Source organism: Peromyscus eremicus, chromosome 2 (genome assembly GCF_949786415.1).
Source record: "Peromyscus eremicus chromosome 2, PerEre_H2_v1, whole genome shotgun sequence".
Taxonomy (NCBI): domain Eukaryota; kingdom Metazoa; phylum Chordata; class Mammalia; order Rodentia; family Cricetidae; genus Peromyscus; species Peromyscus eremicus.
Window position 1 is genome coordinate 5,804,687 of NC_081417.1, and position 21,336 is coordinate 5,826,022.

The 21,336-nt window shown below is 40.0% G+C and overlaps 1 protein-coding gene across 1 annotated transcript in view; it reads left to right on the top strand.

Moving 5' to 3' along the window:
• Positions 1-21,336, top strand: part of Rp1 (RP1 axonemal microtubule associated) — a 357,619-nt gene that overhangs the window by 23,708 nt on the left and 312,575 nt on the right. The window contains 1 exon segment of the mRNA XM_059255599.1: positions 17,634-17,797. Coding sequence (XP_059111582.1) covers positions 17,634-17,797 — 164 coding nt within the window.

Here is a 21,336-nt window from a genome sequence, read left to right on the forward strand (position 1 = left end):
GATTCTGAGCTCCAAGAGGAAAGACTTGATGGAGACCTTTAATTAGACTTTCCCTCTGTATAATGTCTGGTGTTGGGTCTCTGCACCTGCTCTCATCTGCTGCCAGAAGAAGCCCCTCTAATGATGACTTGACAAGGCACTAATCTATGAGTATAACATAGCATAATATTAATAAGAATAATTTTTTTCCTTTTATTTTCTAAGACTAGTCAAGTTTGGTTTGGGGCTATCTAATCTCTGGTTACTGAACATCCAGGCAATGTTGGGCATGGGCTCCCTATCTTGGAATGGATTTCAAGTTAAATCAGGCCATTCCCACAAGTTTTGTGCCCCTATTGCCCAGCATAGCTTGCAGGTAGGACAGATTGTAGGCCAAAGGTTTTGTGGCTAGATTGATGTTCATGTTTCTGTTTGGGTAGCCTGTACAGTACTTTCTGGCACCAAAGAGACTAGAACATAGTGCTGAAGTCTCCAAGCCAATACAGCTTGACCTCTACATTCAATGAGTGGCTTAGACATTGTCCTTGGCAATGGGCCCCTGCTGTCCATTTACAGAGAGCAACCCTCTATCTTAGCATTAGCCTGGGTTGTTTGGGGATCTCCATGGGACTCTCTTGTCCAACAATTCAACTAAATACACCCCGGTTCCAGAGACTTGCCTGGCTACAGAAGATGGGCATTTCAGATTCCATATCCCACATTACTAGGAGTTCTCACTAGAATTACTCTCATAGATTCCAGGAACTTTCTACTGCACTATGTTTCCAATCACACCCCAAATGCCCCCACCCCCAATTCCAGCTATCTCTCCCCCACTCTCTTCCTCCATCCCATCTCCTCCCCCACTGATCCCATTCTTGTCCCCACCTATCCTCAGTCTACTGGCAAAATTTTTTCTATATCTCCTTCCCTGGAAGATCCATGCATTCTCCCTAGAGCCCTCCTCTTTACCTAACCTCTCTGGGTCTACAGATTGGTTATTATTTACTTAATGGCTAATATCCACTTGTAAGTGAGTACTTACAATGTTTGTCTATCTGGGTCTGGGTTACCTCACTCAGAATGATTTTTTCCTAGTTCCATCCATTTTCATACAAATTTCATTACTTTATTATTTTTTTTAAACAGCTGAGTAATACTCCATTGTGTAAATAAACCACATTTTCTTTATCTAGGTTTTTTCTAATTTCTGGCTATTATCAATAATGCCACAATGAATATAGTTGAGCAAGTACCCTTGTGGTAGGATGGTACGTCCTTCCAGTATATGCCCAAGAGTAATATAGCTGCATTTTAAGGCAGATTTATTCCCAATTTTATAAGGAACCACCATATTGATTTCAATAGTGGCTATACAAGTTTGCTACCCAACCACAGGACCCTAGAAAAACCTCTCCATGTCATGTAACAATCTAAATACTAAGTTTACAGAGCAAAGAAAGGCTATCAAAAGCTCCAAGAATAAAAAATAAACAAAAGCAGGCCCATTCCAATAACATCTGATTTTCTACAAGAGATTTATCTACAAAAGCCAAAATGGCTTGAACCAATGTTCTACAAATTCAGGAAAACTACAAATGTCTGTAGTCAGAAGGTTTCTCTAGTCCTGCCATGCCCCTGCAATTCCATGGCCCACTTATTAAATAATCACTCAGAAGCTTATATTAATTATAACTGCTTGGCTATTAGCTCAGGCTTATTACGGACTAGCTCTTACACTTAAATTAACTTATAATTCTTATTTATGTTTGGCCACATGGCCTGGTACCTTTTCTCAGTTCTGCCTTGTTTTCTTGCTTCCTCTGTGTCTGGCTGGCAACTCCTGACTCTGCTCTTTCTCTTCCCACAATTTTTCTCATCTGCTTACTCCACCTATGCTTCCTGCCTGGCTACTGGCCAATCAGCATTTTACTTATCAACCAATCAGAGCAACACACATTCATAGCATACAGAGAGACATCCCACAGCACTTCGCCTTTTCTGTCTAATAAAAAATGAAAGTTTTAACTTTAACATAGTAAAATTACATATAACAAAACAGTTATCAAGCAAGAATTACAATTATAATATCTAGTCTATTTGTATTTGGCAAAAAGTAAAGAAAATATTCTATCTATCCTATATTTGTGAGTCTAAAGTTTCATATCTAATTTATTTTTTATCATGACTAAAGAAAACCATAATTATAACTATCTAGTCTTCAGCTACATCAAAGACCCCAGAAGGATGTAATATTACCTAAGTAAATAGGAAGTGCATTGAAAGCAACTTCCAAAATTCTGGAAATGATGGAGATAGTTGCCTGCCTGGACAGTCATCCAAAGATCCTCTGTAATGTTGGGGCATCCATCTTCAGCCTATAGGTCTAGAGTCTCTCAGTCACTTCTCTGTATCCTGTAGAATGTCTGGCAGTCTCCTCTGTGAAGCAATGACCATTTTGCCTTGTTTTGGCAAATTCAGTGGTCATTTTTCCTATGGGTCCTGCATGTCCAGTTTATACAACATATTATCAAACAGTCAATGCAAGGGCACTTTTTTTTTTTGTTTTTTTGTTTTTCGAGACAGGGTTTCTCTGTGTAGCTTTGCGCCTTTCCTGGAACTCGCTTTGGAGACCAGGCTGGCCTCAAACTCACAGAGATCCGCCTGGCTCTGCCTCCTGAGTGCTGGGATTAAAGGTGTGCGCCACCACCGCCCGGCCGCAAGGGCACTTTTTCCTCCCAGTGGCTAACTTTTGCCACAAAGAAAGCAAACTCCACAATGAGTTTTAATGCCCATTATCTTCTGTGAAGTAGATTGGTGCTGCCAGGAGCAGACATGTCTCAATGTCCAGAAAGTCTAAGTTTTTAAAACATTTTAAATGCCATATTCTGTAGGTCTTTGGAGTGTTTGAGGATTACCTACTAATTGAAATATATCTATGTATTACCTAGAAAACTTAACTAACATGACTATAAGTTTGATTATCATAGATGACTAATGATTATTCTATTTTTTAATTATACATTATAGTTTTAAATGAGTTGCATAAACATAATACCTTAAACAAGAGTAGAAATACACAGAGTATAACAAAATTAACTTTAAATTTATATCAATAAACTAAAATCCATAGCATTGTAAAATATTTCAAACAAGTTGTTGCTCTTTAAAAGTAGATTCAATAATCTACCCTTTCATCCTATCATATCTATAATATCATTCCTTTTCTTCCTGTGCAGCTTGGAGATGCCACTGTGTACTGTGGTGGTAATCTGCCATGCTGCTTAGCTTATGGCTTCTTATGGCAAGCTCTGTCTCACAGGCAGCTGTTGGGAGAAGAGTCTCTACACTGCTACTGGCATGAGAATGTGAGGCTAGGAAGCCCAGTGTGGCTCTGTTTCTGTGTATCCAGAACCTTCAAGTTTTCTTAAGTATGTATGGCTCAGTGCCCAATGGTGAGCGCCAAATGTAGTCAGAAGGTTTCTCCAGTCCCTCCAGGCCCCTAAAGTCCCATGGTCCACTTATAAAATAATCGCTCAGAAGCCTATATTAATTATAACTGCTTGGCCATTAGCTCAGGCTTATTACAGACTAGCTCTTACACTTAAATTAACCCATAATTCTTATTTATGTTTAGCCATATGGCTTAGTACTATTTTTAGTTCTGCCTTGTCATCTTCTTTCCTCTCTGTCTGGCTAGCAACTCCTGACTCTGTTGTTCCTCTTCCCACAATTCTCCTTGTCTGCTTACCCCACCTATACTTCCTGCCTGGCTACTGGCCAATCAGCATTTTATTTATCAACCAATCAAAACAACACATATTCACAGCATGCAGCATGACATCCTACAGCAGATGCCAGTCCATACTGTTATTGCCAGCAAAACTTTCAGTTGTAATAGAAAAATAAAGGAGAACTTTTCATGAGAATAAGAGATTTATGGAATTTATGGCCACTGATCCAGACTACAGAGGATCCTGGAAGGAAAATCTAGGTCTGAAGAGCTTAAACATTTCTAAGAATGCACAGGAAACAATATATAATTATTGAACATTGAATCAAAGAAGTCTAATAAAACAACACAAAAGTAATACAATGACAGAAATTAATACATATTGTTCAACAATGGCTCATAATATTAATGGTTTCAGCTTAACCAACAAAGAAAAATAGACTAATAGACTACATTCCAAGAACCACATCTCATTTTCAATGATAGACACCACATTAAAATGAAAACCTATTCCAATCAAATGGTTCTAAGAAGCAAGCATACATACCAATTCTAATGTCTGACAGATGAAAAATAGTCAGAAGAGAAGGGGAGGGGCACTTTATACTTAGTAAAGAGAAAATCCACTGACAGGATAGTAAAATCCTAAACATACATGCAGCAAACACAGAATCACACACTCTTATAGAAGAAACACTATTAAATTTAAAATCACTGATTGACCTCAGCACACTGATAGTGGGTGCTTTCAATATCCTACTTTCACCAAAAGATAGGTCATCTAAAAACAAAGTAAACAGAGAGACTCCCAAGCATAAGGATATCATAAATTTAATGGATATAACAGAGCTATACAGAACATTACACCAAAACACTAAAGAATGCATGTTCTTCTCAGCAGCTCAGGGGGTTCCTTCAAAACAGATCACACTAGGACATGAAGCAGGTTTCAATGAATACAGGAAAACTGAAATCCCATCCTGCATTCTATCTGATAACCATGAAATAAAACTGGATATGGTCATCAACAGAAACCATAGAATATACACAAATTATGGAAACTAAATAACTCACTAGTGAATGACAATTGGGTGAAGGAAGAATTTGAGAAGGAACTTGGACAGTTTCTAGAATTGAATGAAAAAGAAAATAACAACAAACCAAAATCTATGAGATAAAGGAAGACAGCCCTAAGAGAAAGAGTTGTACTACATGTTTACATAAATATTGAAAGATTAAAATTAATAACTTAATGATGCACACGAAGGCTTTAGAAAAACAAGAACAAATAATGCTCCCCCCAAAGGAGACAGGAAAAGATAATCAGAATCAGGGATTAACTAATGAAATAGGGATGAAAAAATAAATAAGAACAATAAATGAAATGAAGAACTGGTTCTTTGAAAATACTAACAAGAGTGACAAACCTTTAGCAAAATCGATTACAAGAAAGAGGACTCAAATTAATCAAGTTACAAATCAAAAGGAGACATCACAACAGACATTGAGGAAAGAAGATTTATAAGGCATAGTCAAGAAATGTATATTCCACTACACTTGAAAAATCTAAGGAAATAGATAAATTTCTAGATATATACAATTTACTAATGCAAAATTAAGATTAAATAAATAATTTAAATAGATACATATCACCTAAGGAGATAGAAGTAGTAATAAAAAATCTCCCAACTATCACACACCTTTAATTCCTGTTCTTAAGATGCAGAGCCAGGGGTACCTCTGTGAATTAGAGGCCATCCTCATCTATATAAGGACAGGAAGCCCACAGCCAAAACTATCAAAAATTGAGGAGAAACTCAAAGCATTTACACTAAAATCAGGAAAAAGACAAGGATGTCCAGTCCCCTCTTACCTGCTCAAGATAAGTACTTGAAGTCTTAGTTACTACAATAAGACAAGTGAAGGAAATGAATGTGCTACACATAGGAAAGGAAGAATGAAAAGTTTTTGCACCCTGATAAGCCTCTCTGCTGATGCAGCAATCCAAATCATACCAAATCAGACTGAATTAGAAAAGCCCCAGTATAGCTGGAGAGCTTCTCTCCCGGTCCCACCAAGCCCCCGCAGTCCCACAACCCATATATAAAATAATCACTTAGATGCTTATATTACTTACAAACTGTATGGCTGTGGTAGGCTTCTTGTTATCTACTTCTTTTATCTTAAATTAACCCATTTCTATTAATCTATATGTTGCTATGTGTTCCATGGCTTTACCTGTTGCTTCTACATGATGTTCCCTGAAGGGCAGCTGGTGTCTCCTCCCTCTGCCTTCCTCTCCTTTTCCTCTCTCCTCTTTGCTAGTCCCGCCTATACTTCCTGCCTGGCTACCAGCCAATCAGTGTTTTATTTATACAGAGCAATATCCACAGCACCCAAGTTTAATGGGCAAAGCATTCCTGGGTGATTCTCTGGTCCCCCAGAGAGGAGACAGGGACAAGAGACTGAAAAACCACATGTCTGTTTTTTGAGGGGCAGTTTAAACACCCTATAGGAGTGCTCTGGAGTATCTCTGGGGGATGAGCCATGTTTGGCAGGGCTTTCTGAGGGGCAGGGTCTGGGCAGAGAGGTGGGGCTTCCACCAGAACATTCCAGACTTTTTGAGTATATGGTTGCCAGGATTCCAGGGGCTGAGGTGGAGCTTCCACCAGAACATTCCAGACTCTTTGGGTATAGGGGCACCAGTTCAAGTCTGGCTACTTCTTGTCAGCGTAGGTTGGCATGGAGAAGGGAGGAGTCAGGAGTTGGTGGGCTCATATTCAGCAGGAGGTGTGAGTGGAAGAGTATCCAGTTAATTGTCATCCTGGAGACCTCCAGCATCTATTTCTTGAGAGAAGGCAAGTTTCTAGAAAACAAAACAAAACAAAACAAAAATAGATCATTAACATCTGCTCTAGCTGTACTGACATAGATGAATGTACAGTGGAGAAAAGCAGATAAGCCTTTCATTGAGACATTTTGAAAAACCAGAGGTGAAGGGTCCCACTGCTGGACAGACCATGTATCCTGAATAGGTGCTCACTTGAGCCTGGAGCGATGGTACCAGCATGGATGTCCCAGGAGCTCGGCAGCTGCAGGGGGGTGGTGAGGGTCACAGTATAAGATCCTGTCCATCAGGGCTTGAGAGACTTAGTAGCTAGCTGTTTGAGGAGTACTTTGTCCCCTGGTGAGAGTGGAGTAGGCTCAGGGACAATTGGGTCCATTGATGTGGGCACAGGGAGATGGTTGTCAGCATGTGAACAGAGAAGGAACCTTAGGAGGGAGAGGTAGAGGAGGCACTCAGCCAGTGGGGGAATTTAGGCTCGGAGGTGGTGATTGAGGAGGAAGGGCCTTCCATAATGGAGCTCAAGAGGGCTTAGGCCTGAAGGAGAGTGTGGGGTGGCCCAGAGACACATAAGGGCAATGGGGAAAAGGGAGGGCCAACATAACCTGAGTTCAATGGAGAGCTTGGTGAGTTGTTGTGATGAGTCCATTGGCCTTCTCAACCTTTCCCAAGGATTGTGGGTGATAGGGAACGTAGAGCTTTCAGGAGATGTTGAAAACTTCTGACATGAGCTCCATGACCCTGCTAATCCTTGCCACTGTGTTGGATGGCTTGGCAGGGTCCTTGTCTAGGCTTGTATTGCTCCCCAATAAAGCCTTGCTTTTGCATTCTGGTAAGCTCATCTTCGGTGGTCTCTCTGGGGGTCGAGATCTGGGCACAACAGTTGCCAAGGTGAGTGTGTCGCCAAAGAGATTGAGAATATCATGGCCAAGCAGAGGTGTGGGGCAAGCAGGTATGACTAGAAAAGAATGTAAGAAAAATTGCCCTGCAAGAATGCAGGGAAGTGTCAGGGTCTTAAGTGGGAAGGAAGGGATCCTGTCCACCCCCATGACAGAAACTGGCGAGGGAACTGTAGGATCTGAGTGAGATGTTAAAACAGAATAGGTAGCTCCTGTGTCCAAAAGAAAGTCAATGGACTTACCTGATACCTGCAGTGTCACCCTAGGCTCAGAGAGGGCAATGGGAGTCACCAAGTCTAGGTCACATCAGTCCTCCACCAGGCTTAGGAATTCAAAGGCTGGAAGAATCTCAGTTTGCCAGTGTTAGTGAGGCCAGACCTCTGTGGCATGGCATAGAGGATGAGCCTGAATGGGGGCATTCAGGTCTCCAGTGTCTAGGCTGTTGGCAGACAAGGCATGGCCTCCTGGGCAGCTGCTGGCCACATTTGAAGCAGGCTTCTGGCAGAATTGACTTGGGCTGAGCTCTGGTGGGATGGAATCTCATGGTTGACTTCCCTTGTCCCCCTTGTGGGGGTCCTGGTGGCCTCAGGGCAGCTGCTAAGGCTTGGGTGTGGAGCCTAGTCTTCTGTTGCAGTCTTGTCTGTCCGGATGAATCAGCTGTCAATAAAAACTTTAAAAGCCATTTTCACCAATTCCTGTAGGGGAGTTTGGGGACCCTCCTCAGCCTTTTTTAATTTCTTTCTAATATATGGCGCTGCCTGAGAAATAAAATGGTTGGCCAGGACTGTGGCTCCTGCTGGGTCAAGGCAAGTACATTAAACCATGGTCTCATAACTGGTTTAAAAAAATGGCCAGTTTTTTTTTTTTTATCAGTTAGATGTGTAATCGCTTGGAGCTTACCAAAATTAACAACTTTGTCTAAGACCATGCCTTGGAGAAGGCAACAAATCATGAGGTCTCTTCTCTGGGGATTTAAACAATTCCATTGGCTCCAGCTACCTCTTGGAGAGGGCAGAGGAGGGTAGGAGTCTGGCAAGACCAAGTATGAGAAGAAACTGGGAAAGATTTGGGGGCATTAGGCCAGTATGTCGAAGGGGACAATGATGTGGGTAGAGGCATTGGGGGGATAGGGGTGTGGTGGGGGGAAGGGTAGGACAGGAAGGTGGGTACTTTGGTCCCCATTTGTCCTAAAGAGAGAACAAGAGGGGAAAGGTGGATAGAGGGAGGAATGTTGGCCATTGAATGGAACGTGTGGCACCATAGAAGGAAGAGTGGGTAGAGAGGGTTGGGAGGGAAATGGGGGAGGGGCCAATGTCCCTGGCAGCATGGTCATAGTGGAATTTTCAGAGTTCTAGTTCCCAGATAGGTGGGAGTCTGGAGGTGCCATGATCCTAGTCAATAAGACTGGTGTTGTGGGACATTGGCTGCTATAGGGAGATTGAGAACACAGAACCCCCAAACCATGGATGTATGGCAGTTCTGTCCAATTATCTCCAAGCTGATAAACATTTTCAAGATTCAGGAGGATGGAAAATTCTAAGGTTCCCTCCAGAGGCCACCTTGATTGGTTATCAAGTACATATTATGGCCAGGCCTTAGTGCTCAGAGAAATCAAGCAATCGGGACAGATGGTATCAGATAGCCCCAATTTGAATAGATTTTGTTAAAGACACCCCAGAGGCATTTGTGGATCTGGCTTTGAATGGCAGGTGCCCATTTCTCAAGTCTATGCTGGGACCTGAAGCCTAGCACTATGCATCTACTGTGGTAGGTCTTGGGTCAAAAACAGGGAGTGTGGGAAATTCCTTTCAACAGAATGTCTTCTGAAGAAGGGGCCCTATGGAACAAAGGGAGGTCTTTGCTCCAGAATGGGTCAGGGGCCTGGTGTGGCCGCATCTTTGGCAGGACACACTGAAAATCGGATGAGGCCCTGGGCGTCTAAGGCAATGACTTGGAAAGGACAACTTACCAGGTCAAAAACTGATCTTAGTCTGGTGGAGAGCAGGTATTAGGGAGAGGGGTGTTTTCCTACCATGTAGCCCCAGGTTGGTGGAGGAAAATCAACCCTCCTCAGTGGGACCTCTAGATGAAAAGTTTTTCCACCCCGGTAAGCCTCTCTGCCGATATAGCAATTCAAATCAGACCAAATTAGAAAAGCCCTGGTTTAATGGGCAAAGCATTCCTGGGTGATTCTCTGGCCCTCCATAGAGGAGATGTGGACAAAAGACTGAAAAACCATGTGTCTATTTTCTGGAGGGCAGTATAAATACCGTATAGGAGTGGTCTTGAGCATCTCTGAGCGAGGAGCCATGTTTGGCTGGGCTTTCTGAGGGGCAGGGTCTGGGCAGATGGGTAGGGCTTCCACCAGAACATTCCAGACTCTTTGGGTATATGGATACGAGGGTGCCAGGTGGAGGTTCCATCAGAACAAAGAAGTCAAAGTATCTTTATTTATAGGTGATATTACTATAGACATAAAAGATCCTCAAGACTACATCAGAAAACACCTATAGATAATAAACACATTTAGCAAGTAGCAGGACACAAAATCAATACATAAAACCCTGTAACTTTCTAAATAGTGTGTGTATATATTTATATATAAAATATACATACTTTCATATATATACATATTTCTATATACACTGAGAAAGAAATCAAGGAAACAATACCTAATTAATAGTAGACTCAAAACATCTTGGAATAGATTTAATTAAGGAATAAAAGACTTGTACAATGAAAATTTAAGACACAAAACAAAGGATAATTGAAGAAGATACTACAAGATGGAAATGCCTCCCTTGATCCTGGATTTGTAGGGTTAATGTGAAAATAACCACGCTATAAAAAGCAATATACAGGGCTGAACTCCAGGAGTCCAGTTGAAGAGAGGGAAGAAAGATTATATAAGCCAGGTGTGGGGGGGTCAAGATCATGATGGGGAAACCCACAGAGACAGCTGACCTGAGCTCGTGGGAGCTCACAGACTCTAGACCCAGCTAGGGAGCCTGCATGGAACCAATCTAGGCCCTTGCATAAGGGTGACAATTATGTAGCTTTGTCTGTTTGTGGGGCCCCTAGCAGTGGGACCAGGATCTGTTCCTGGCATGTGAGCTGGCTTTTTGGAACTTGTTCCCTGTGGTGGGATGTCTTGCTCAGCCTTGATGCAGTAGAGGGGAGCTTGGTCCTGCCTCAACTTGATATGCCATGCTTTGGTGACTTTCATGAGAGGTCTTACCCTTTCTGAGGAGTAGATGGGGGATGTAGAAAGGAGGTGGGGGGAGGGAATGGGAGGAAAGGAGAGAGGGGAAACTATGTTGATATGTAAAATAAAAAAATTTTTTTAAAAAGCAATATACAGATTCCATTCAATCCATATCAAAATTCTAATGCAGTTCTTCACAGGAATTAACAAAATAATCTTAAATTTCATATGGACAAACAAAAGGCCCAGGGCAGCTATAATGATCCTTAACAATGAGAAAGCTGGTGGAGCTAACTATCAACATCCCATATTTCAAGATATATTACAGAGATATAGTATCAACATGGTACTGGGATAAAACCAGACTCATTTATTAATGGGATAGAATTAAAGACCAGAAATAAGTTCACACACCTGCAGCCACCTGATTAAAAATATTATTATATTTTATTTACTCCGTGTGTGTGTGTGTGTGTGTGTGTGTGTGTGTGTGTGTGTGTGTGTGTATCATGGCCTATGGATTGAAGTCAGAGGGCAACTTGTGTGAATTGGTTCTCTCCTTCTACCCTATAGGTCCTAGGCATCAAAGTTAGTTTATTAGGCTTGGCAGAATGTGCATTCACCTACGAGTTATCACATCAGCCTAGGCCACTTAAGTTTTGACAAAGTAGTCAACAATACATAAAGAAGAAAAGATAGCTTCCTCAATAAATGGTGCTTGTTAATCTGGCTGGCTGCATGGATAGGGATGTTGCCTATGCAAACTCAACTCCAAGTGGATCAAGAACTACATAAGACCTAACACACCACATTTGGTAGAAGAGAAAACAGAAAGGACTTTATGAATTAGGCTCTGACAACAAAGGAATTCAGACCAACAATTAATAAATCCTACCACATGAAACACAAAACCACCTAGACCACAAAGAAAAGCATCATTCATGTGAAAAGGGAAACTCCAGAATGGTTAAAGGTCTTTACCAGCTATTCATCTGAGAGAGGATTAATATCTAGAATATAAAAATAACTCAAAAAACTAAACATCAAGAAAACAAACAACCCAATTGAAAATGAGCATTGAACTAAACAAGTTCTCAAAAGATGAAACATGGCTGAGAAACACTTAAAGAATGTGTAACATTCTTGGTTATGATAGAAATCTAGCTTATAATTACTTTGAGATTTTGTATTACTCCAGTAAGAATGATTAAGATTAAAAAACATCATGACAAATTTTTGGCATGGGTGTGAGGAAAGATGAACACTCATTCACTGCTGGTGGGAGTGTAAAGTGGTCCAGCCACTATGAAAATCTGCAGTAGTCATGGGGAGACCTTTGAGTTGGAGGTCAGTGGTGTCTAAACAACTTCCAAAACATATTAGGCTATTATCCTTGTTCTTGGATGCCTCCCAGAACGTGGGGGTAATACCATATTGTTGAAGACATGACCTGGAAGCCTTCTCATTTTGGAATGGAATCTATTCTTATAGAGAGTCTTCTCTTTAACTAGTTTATATAAAAGCAGCTTCTAGCCTTCCATCTTCTGGGAAATTTTAGTATAATTTTATTTGGATCTACATTTCAATTACATTTGCAACGACTCTTTCCAAATAAGGTCATCTTCATAAGTAGCAGGGATTAGGAACTGAACATATTTTTTTCTAAAGTTATCTTTTGTTGTTTCACGTTTGTTGATAAGATTCATTCACTTGGACTTTGTGAAGAAAAGTGTTAGGAATATTTACGGAAAAGTATATTCTATTATTTTTGGTAAGTCACTAGAATAGAATTGCACGGACGTATTTTAAATCTGTTTAACTTTGTAAGAAGCTGTTTGTTGAACTCTTTCTTATTATGTCATGTTGACAGATCCAATTGTTCCCTTCCTTACTAGCTTCTTTCCTTCATCAGCTCTTTGTGCTGTTACCAGCAGTTCTGTACATCTCTGTGGTTTTAATTTGCATGTCTCAAATGAGTAATGATGCAGCGTAAAATTTTATGTATTCTTTATTCTGTTCACGTGATGAATTGCATTGACGAATTTCAGAACACTAAACATTTTGTATTCCTGGCATAAACTGGGAGGTTAAGTTGACTTCCTAATATTCCTCTATAGTTTTCTGTTCTGTTGTTAAGTAGCATGAGTTTTATGATTTATAAGTAATTGGCTTTATTATAACATTTTCCCATATATTTTGCTATATTTTGATTTTCTAATAATCTTTTCTTTTTCTAGTTTTGGTATCAGAGCAATGTGCTTATACAATGATTTTGGAACTATTCTGAAGGGTTTGTGTAGAATTGATATTGTTTTTAATAAATGGAAGGAAATTCCCAGTGAATTGGTTTCAATTTTTAAAAAATTTTATACTATAGACTCTTTTTTAAAAGAAAGTATAGTAGTACCTCTTAGGTTTTTTATTAATTTTGTATGTGCTTTATTCTAATTTGCTTACTTACCCCTTCAATATACTTTTTTTTAAAAAGTCTTTGGACATGATAGAGAATAAGGGTATTGGAACCATACTTACAATTTCTTTTCAACTTTCTTTTTCCCTATTTATGAGAAAGGTGAGTTGGATACCTTATAAATACCTTACAAATACTTCAAGCCTCTGTTTATTAATGTCTGAGTACATAGCTTATAAGTATTACGGATAGCTTTCGTACTTTTTAAAATGTTTACTGATGTGAGTTGCATGCCCCCCCGCTTTGACTTCTATGCTGTTCTCTTTAAAGTTTGGTTTAGTCAGCTTGTCTGTGATCTGTTCTTACCTCACCAAAGTCTTATAATAAGAAAATTTTGTGTTTTTTCTCTGATTTTTGTATGTTGTTTTATGTAGATTATAAGCAAATAAAGAATGAAAATATTTTCTGTGTCCTAACCCTTCTTTGTACACACTAGATTTCTAACAATAATTTGGTGGCCTATTGCCTTCTGATTGAATGGATTTATATTTTAAACTAAAATAGGAGTTTTGGTTCATAATCTTTAGATTTGACTCCACTTTTATAATATTCTCTTACAAGGATAAGGTTTTCATGATTTACAGAGGTGCAGCTACCTTTAGCAAACAGACACCATGTTTCATTATTTTTTAAATTTCCATTCTTATACGTTTTATCTTTTTCTGCCTCGGTTGTTGGAAATGTAATTTTTTTCCCTATTGATTTGTTCCTTGCACATTTAGCAGTTAAGTTTCTGTGAGACTCTTGTTACTCTTGCTAAGATGGTGGTGTCTGAAAAGCTTAGTTACACTTTGCTCCATTAAGCACTAACATTCTTGGAATCTACCAGAACAGCTAGAGTCTCCCAGCTCTAATTTCTTGAAATTTAAGTATTTCTGCTGTTAAAAATGGGTTAGTATATCCCTAATTTTAAGCTCCACTACAGAGCTGTAGTAATAAAAACCACATGGTATTGGCATAAAAACAGACACTTGGATCAATGGAATCAAATCAGAGACTCAGATGTAAATGCACATACCTATGGACAACTGATTTTTTGCAAAGAAGCTAAAATTATACAATGGAGAAAAGACAGCTGGTCTAACTGGATGTTGGCATGTAGAAGAATGCAAATAAACCCATATCTATCACCCTGAACAAAACTCATCTAAGTCTAGCAAAGACCTCAACATAAATCTAGTTATACTGAACCTGATAGAAGAGAAAATAAGGATTGATCTCAAATGTATTGGTACAGAAGACAACTTCCTGAACAGAACACCTGAACAGCACAGGTACTAAAATGGACAATTAATAAATGGAACCTCATGAAATTGTGAAGTTTCCATAAGGCAAAGAACATCATCAATAGGACAAAACAGTAGCCTAGAGAATGGGAAAAGATCTTTACCAAGCCGGCATCTGACAGACGGTAGATTTCCAAAATATATAAAGAACTTAAGAAACTAGATACCAACAAACCAAATAATCTAATTTAAAAAAGGGGGTACAGATCTAAACAGAGAATTCTCAACAGAAGAATTTCAAATGGGATGTTCAACATCCTTAGCCATGAGGGAAATGCAAATCAAAAGACTCTATGAGATTCCGTCTTACACCTGTCAGAATGACTAAGATCAAAACCACAAGTGACAGCTCATGCTGGAGAGGATGTGGAGCAAGGGGAACATACCTCCATTGCTGGTGGGAATGCAAACTTGTATAGCCACTTTGGAAGTCAGTGTGGTGGTTCCTCAGAAAACTGGGAATCAACCTGCCATGAGACCCAGCTATACCACTCTTGGGCACATACCCACAGGATGCTCAATCATACCACAAGGACACTTGCTCAACTATGTTTGTAGCAGCTTTATTTGTAATAGCCAGAACCTGGAAACAACCTAGATGCCCATCTATGGATAAAGAAAATGTGGTTCGTTTATACAGTGGACTATTACATAGCTGTGAAAAACATCAATGCCAGGAAATTTGAAGGCAAATGGATGGGACTAGAAAAATCATCCTGAGTGAGGAAACCCAGAACAATAAAGACAGACATTGTATGTACTCACTCATAAGTGGATATTAGCTATAAAATAAAGGATAACTATGCTACAATCTGCACACCCAAAGAGAAAAGATAAAAAGGAGAGTTCATGGGATACACTCAGATCTCCCTGGGAAAAGGAAATAGAAAAGATTTCGTGAGTGGCGTGAGGGAGGGTGGGGCGGGTGAAACACAGTCCTAATTAGTCTTAACAATAAAAACCCAGAGTCAGATATTAGAGTGAAAGCTGAAAGATCAGAGAAGCGGAGCAGCCAGCCACCAGAGACTTCTTACCTCTATGAAATCTCAAACTGAGTGGAGCAGATCCTGTCTCTATGAATCCTCAGACTGAATGGGGCCAAGATCCTGTCTCTACCCACCTTATATTCCTGTCTCTACCTCCCTAGTGCTGGAATTAAAGACATGAGCCTCAGATGTGCTGGGATCAAAGGCATGATCCTGCCAAGTGCTGGAATTAAAGGCTTGTGCCACCACCAACTGGCTCTGTTTCTCATTTAGACTGGTTCAATCTCATGTAGCCCAGGGTGGCCTTGAACTCCTGATCTTCCTGCTTCCTCCTCCCAAGTGCTGGGATTAAAGGTGTGTGCCACCACTACCTGGCCTCTATGGTTAACTAGTGGCTAGCTTCACCCTCTGATCTCCAGGCAAGCTTTATTTGTCAGAACACAAAATATCACACAACAGATGGGAACATGAGTGATCAGGTTGGGAGGGCATAGAGGGGAAGAGTGCTGAGGGGAACTGTGGGAGTACATTTCAGGGTTGGACAGAAGCCTTGTGCAGAGGAATCTCCCAGGAGTCTACAGGAAAGACGCCAGCTTAGACCCCTAGAAATAGTAGATATGTAGTCTTCACTGGCCATCTCCTGAGACCAGATTGGTGCCTAGCCCAGTTGTCATCAGAGAGGTATTATATAGCAACTAATGGAAACAGATGCAGAGATCCACAGCCAAGCATTAGATGGAGTTCATGAATGAGGAGGAGAAAGAAAAAGCACTGTAGGAGTCAGAGGGGTCAAGGACACTAAAAAAAATCTCACACAATCAACTAATCTGGGTTCCCAGGGATTCACAGAGACTGAACTGACAACCAGGGAGCCTGCATGAGACTCATCTAGGCCCTCTGCATATATGGCACAGTTTTGTATCTTGGTCCTCTTATGGGACTCCTAACAATGGGAGCAGGGCTGACTCTCACTCTTTTACTGGCTTTTGGGATCCTACTTCTCATACTGGGTTGTCTTGCCCAGCCTTAAAACATGGGGAGGTACTTGGTCTTACTGCAACTTGATATGCAGTGTTTTATTGATAATCATAGGAGGCCTGCCCTTTCCTGGATGGAGACAGAAGAGGACAGGATTGGGGGGTAGGAGAGGGGAATAAGGGAGAGGGGCTGAGATTAGAGGATGGGGCGGGGAGGCTGCGTCTGAGATGTAAAATAAATAGATGAACAAAAAAAGTAAAACAACAATCAAAACAGATTGGTATTTTCTGCTAATTAAAAAAATTGTTTTTACTTACAAAAGTAGCATCTACCAAGACGATAAGGTAGATTGGTATTGCTTTTTATCCTGTATTAGAAAAGTAAAATAAAAATTTAAATTTTAAAGTAGACATTTACAAATGTAGCATTTATTTGATATATTACCGTGTCATAAATAAAATTTAAATCTATAATTTGATTATTTATTATAATGATCAAATATAAAATATACTTTGCTTCAAATTAGAAGAAAAATTAGTCTAATGACTAGAATGTCTCTTGAGTTTCTGAATTTATTTTTTTCTTTTGTAGAATTGTGAGGGTGCTCTCTAATTTCTCACTTATTAACATGCAGATTACATTTTCAGATGTTTACCCCCCAAAACATCTGGTAAAATTAAAATGAAGCTGTGCAACAAAATTCTGTCCACTTTATTATATTCAAAATGAGTCATTTATTTTATAGCAACACTTTTGTATTGCTGATGATACACAGTTTTCCTCATTTTTGTGACCTCAGTATTATCTGTTTATCTGAGACAGTTAAATAATTAATGTAAGATGTCTCAAGATGATGTAAGATTCTTTCTATTTTAGAATATATATATTCATATATATTAACATTTAACATTCTAATTCTAATTCTATGCACACATATTAGGTATAAGACTATTGTAGACATTTTATCAGAATACTGGGAGTTTCGTGGACGTTCTAGAGTGATTCTCAGAGGTCAGCATGACCAACAACATAGGTCACTAGTCTCTATACTTGTTTTTAAATTTACTTTGGGAAATATTTTCAGCCACAATGTAGTTTTGACAATTATATTAGGATTTTGTAAAATCAAATTTAAAACCTGAATGTTACGATACTTTTCCAGATGAATTGAAAAAGAGAAAAATTTATTTGTTTTGCACTCTATCTTTTTAATATCCTGCCATAACACTGTGTGCTATTTGTGCTTCTCTAGGTGGAAACTGGAAGGTTTCAGTAATCACGAGTGACTTTCCAAATGCAGGGACCAGCTCACAGGTTTATATTGTATTATATGGACAATGTAGAAGCTCAGTGCCTATATATCTTTATGGAAGAGATGGGGCTCGGTTTCAGGACGGACATGAAGACATCTTTACTGTAAGTCATAAAATGAAGTAAAATGTATTAATGAAGGGATACAGCTAGCGGGAGCTTTGGAATGAGTGCAGCTGTCAATAGACCCTTCCTACTGAACACCATATGTCTTGTTAGTTTAAAGATTAGTTAACAGAAATTCATGGCTGTCTTTGTTCTAGCAGATTTACCAGAAGTAAATCGACCACATGGGGGAAACAATAGCTAGAGAGAAACACTTTATGTTTAATAGTCATTGTTTTTATATGGTCTTGGCCACACCAGGCTGGGACTTAGGTAGGCAATTTTCACTCTCCTTCCTGTCTTCCATTATAATCTCTCCAGTCTCATCTGAGTCCTGGAACAGACTTCTTTCAGGATCCCAATCTCCCATCTGACCTCCATTCCCTGTGGACTCCATCATACCTTGGAGTGGACCCAGATTTCCTCCTTCCTATGGACCCTTTCAGCACCCCTTTCTAGTGTATCTGTTCCTTTATGTCAGCCCCAGATACCTAGAAACACTTTTTATGTGGGACCTTCATTGACCATATATGGTAGGGACTCAGGTAAATGATTCACCTTGTGTTTCCTGTCTTCCATTACGAACTCTCTAGTCTCATCCTCAGCCTGGTAACAACCTGCTTGTGGGTGCCCCTCCTCCCACCGTAACTCCACCCATTGGACACCCCAACTTCAGACCCAGGGTCCCCCTAGCCACTTCATCCCCATCTCTTCAGATTATTCTTTGCCTTACTGCAATCTGCTTGTAGGGTCCCCTCTTCCCACTATACTTCCAACTCCCTGAAGGCCCTGCCTCTTGATGTGGACAGAAGCCCCTTAGCTCTTTCCTAAAGTGCTTCCCAACTTTTTCTCCTAGCCCACGTCTATCCTCTCTGTGACCCAGGAACCCACAGAAGCAGTCTATACCAAGCAACCCATACCCACCACAATTTCCTAAGATGCAGAGAGAGCAACAGAAACCAAGGAAAGCAACACCCACCAAATAAAGGCAAGACCAGATATCATGAATTACAGTCACTTCAATCAAACCAGATGCCTAGATACTAGCACAAAACACAAATATTAACAGTAAGACAATGCCCCTCCACCAGAACTCAGACACCCCACTTCAGTAGGCCCTGAGAAAGGCACTATAGCTAAAGTCTCAGACAAAAACTTCAAAATAGCAATTGTGATTATGTTCAAGGACCTTAAAGAGGATATGAATGAAGCCTATGAAAACACAAACAGTGAAATGAAGTGTTAAAAACAATTCAAGACATGAAAATAGGAAGATAATTGTGAATGTTGCAACCCTGGGAGAAAGTTATCCTGACTGCTTGGCGAGTCAGGCTGTATCTTGAGGGGCTAGGGCAGCTCTGGTGGGTGGAGCTACAATGGTACAGCTCAGCTCTGGAGGGAAAGGTATCCTGACTGCTCAGGGAGTCAGGCTATACCTTGAGCTGCTAGGACAGTTCAGCTCTAGAGAGAGAGGTATTCTGACTGCTTGGGGGGTCAGGCTATACCTGGAGTTGGGGTGTGGTGGAGAATTGTCTCCCTGCAGGGTATAGCAATCCTGCTCCTCTCCTGGGGAGCCACCAGCTCCCACTTAAGGGGGCTTTCCAGCAGAGCTCTGCTTCTTCTCCTGCCCAACATGCTGCTTCTTTTGGTTCACTCTGCTAGAGGAGAAACCCCTGTAGAAATGTAGCAATCTCCTCTGGTTCCAGTGAAAAGTTGTTATTTTTCTTCTCTGCCTTGCTCTGTCCCCTAAGGGAATGTCTCTGCAAGGTTTATTCTGTTCAGTCCCATATGGGATGTCTCAGCAAGATCCTTCTGTTCAGCTCCACCTTGCTCAGCCCCCCTAAGGGAACATCTATGCAAAGTTTTTTTCTGATCAGTCCACTAAGGGATGTCTTAGCAAGGTGCTTCTTCTCTGCACTGGTAAATGAAGATCTTCACACCCAAGACTCTTTTGAGAAAGAGATTTATTTGGGAAGGAGTCTAGGAGAGGGGCTGCCTCTACCAGAGTGGGAAAGAAGAGCTGGTAACCAAACAGACAGGGTGGTTTATATAGGATCTCTTGGGGGCAGAGTTTCTCCAGGGAGATTTTCTGTCCAGTAATTGGTTAGTTTTTTTTCTGCTCAGGGACTGGTTAGTTTTGTTGGTCAGGGCAGAGGTGTCCCTGATTTCAGAGCCAAACTGTGTTTCTTTCACTGGCCTTTCTTAGCTTTTTGGCTCTAATTCTAAGGCCAGGGCATATTTCTTTCATTGGCTCTGATTCTAGGGACAAAGTGTGTTTCTTTGGCACTGGTTTCAAAGTCAGGGCATTTTTCTTTGGTTCTGGGTTTAAGGATAAAGTGTTTTTTCACTGGCTGGGGTCCCAGATCTAGGCTGTGTTTCTTTCACTGATTCTGGGCTCCAGAGTCAGGGTGGTTCCTTTAGCTGACCCCTTTCTCCTACGATAATCACTACAGAAAATCCAAACTACAATAAAATTGAAAATGAAAATAATTAGGATATTAACAAAAACTATAGAGGTAAGCCTCATCAATACAGTATAAGATATGGATGAGAGAATCTCTGGCATCAAAGACAAGGAAGAAGAAATGGATACCTCATCAAAGAAAATGTTAAACAAACAAACAAAAGATCAGGTACCAAACATCCAGGAGATCACATCATGAAAAGATCAAATCTACGAGTAATAGAAATAGAGGAAGTAGAATAAACCTGGGATAAAGGCACAGAAGGTGTTTTTTTAAAAAAAAACTCATAGAAGAAAATTTTCCAACCCTAAAGAAAGAGGTGCCCAAAAAGGTACAAGTAGCATACAGACCACCAAATAGACATAATCAGAAAAGAAATTCCCCATGGAACATAACAATCAAAACAATGAATGTATAGAACAAAGAAAAATATTAAAGGCTATACGATAAAAAGACCACATAACATATAAAGATAGACCTATTAAATAGCATCTAATTTTTCAGTAGAGACTCTGAGAGCCAGAAGATCCTAGACAGATATTCTACAGACTCCAAGAGATCACACATACCAGCTCAGGCTATCAACCACAATCTACAGAGAAAGAAAATATTTCTCAATAAAACAAAATTTAAGTATTTATCTATAAATCCAGCTCTAGAGAAGGCACTAGAAATAAAACTTCAGTCTGAAGAGCTTAACCACACCCAAGAAGACACAGGAATAAATAATCCCAGAATAGCAAGTTAAAAGAGGAAGAACCCACACTATAACAACAAGAGTAACAGTAATCAATAAATGCTGCTCATTATTAACTATCAGTATTAATGATCTCAATTCTCCAATTAAATGATACATGCTAACAGATTAGATTTGAAAACAGGATCCATCTTTCTACTGCATCCAAGAAACACACCATTCTATTAAGGATAGATATCACCACAGGTTAAAAGGATGGAGAAAAGATATTCTAAACAAAGAGACCCAAGAAGCAAGCCAATGTAGACATTTTATTATATGACAAAATAGACTTTAAACAAAAAGTAATCAGAAAAGATAGAAAAAGACATTACATA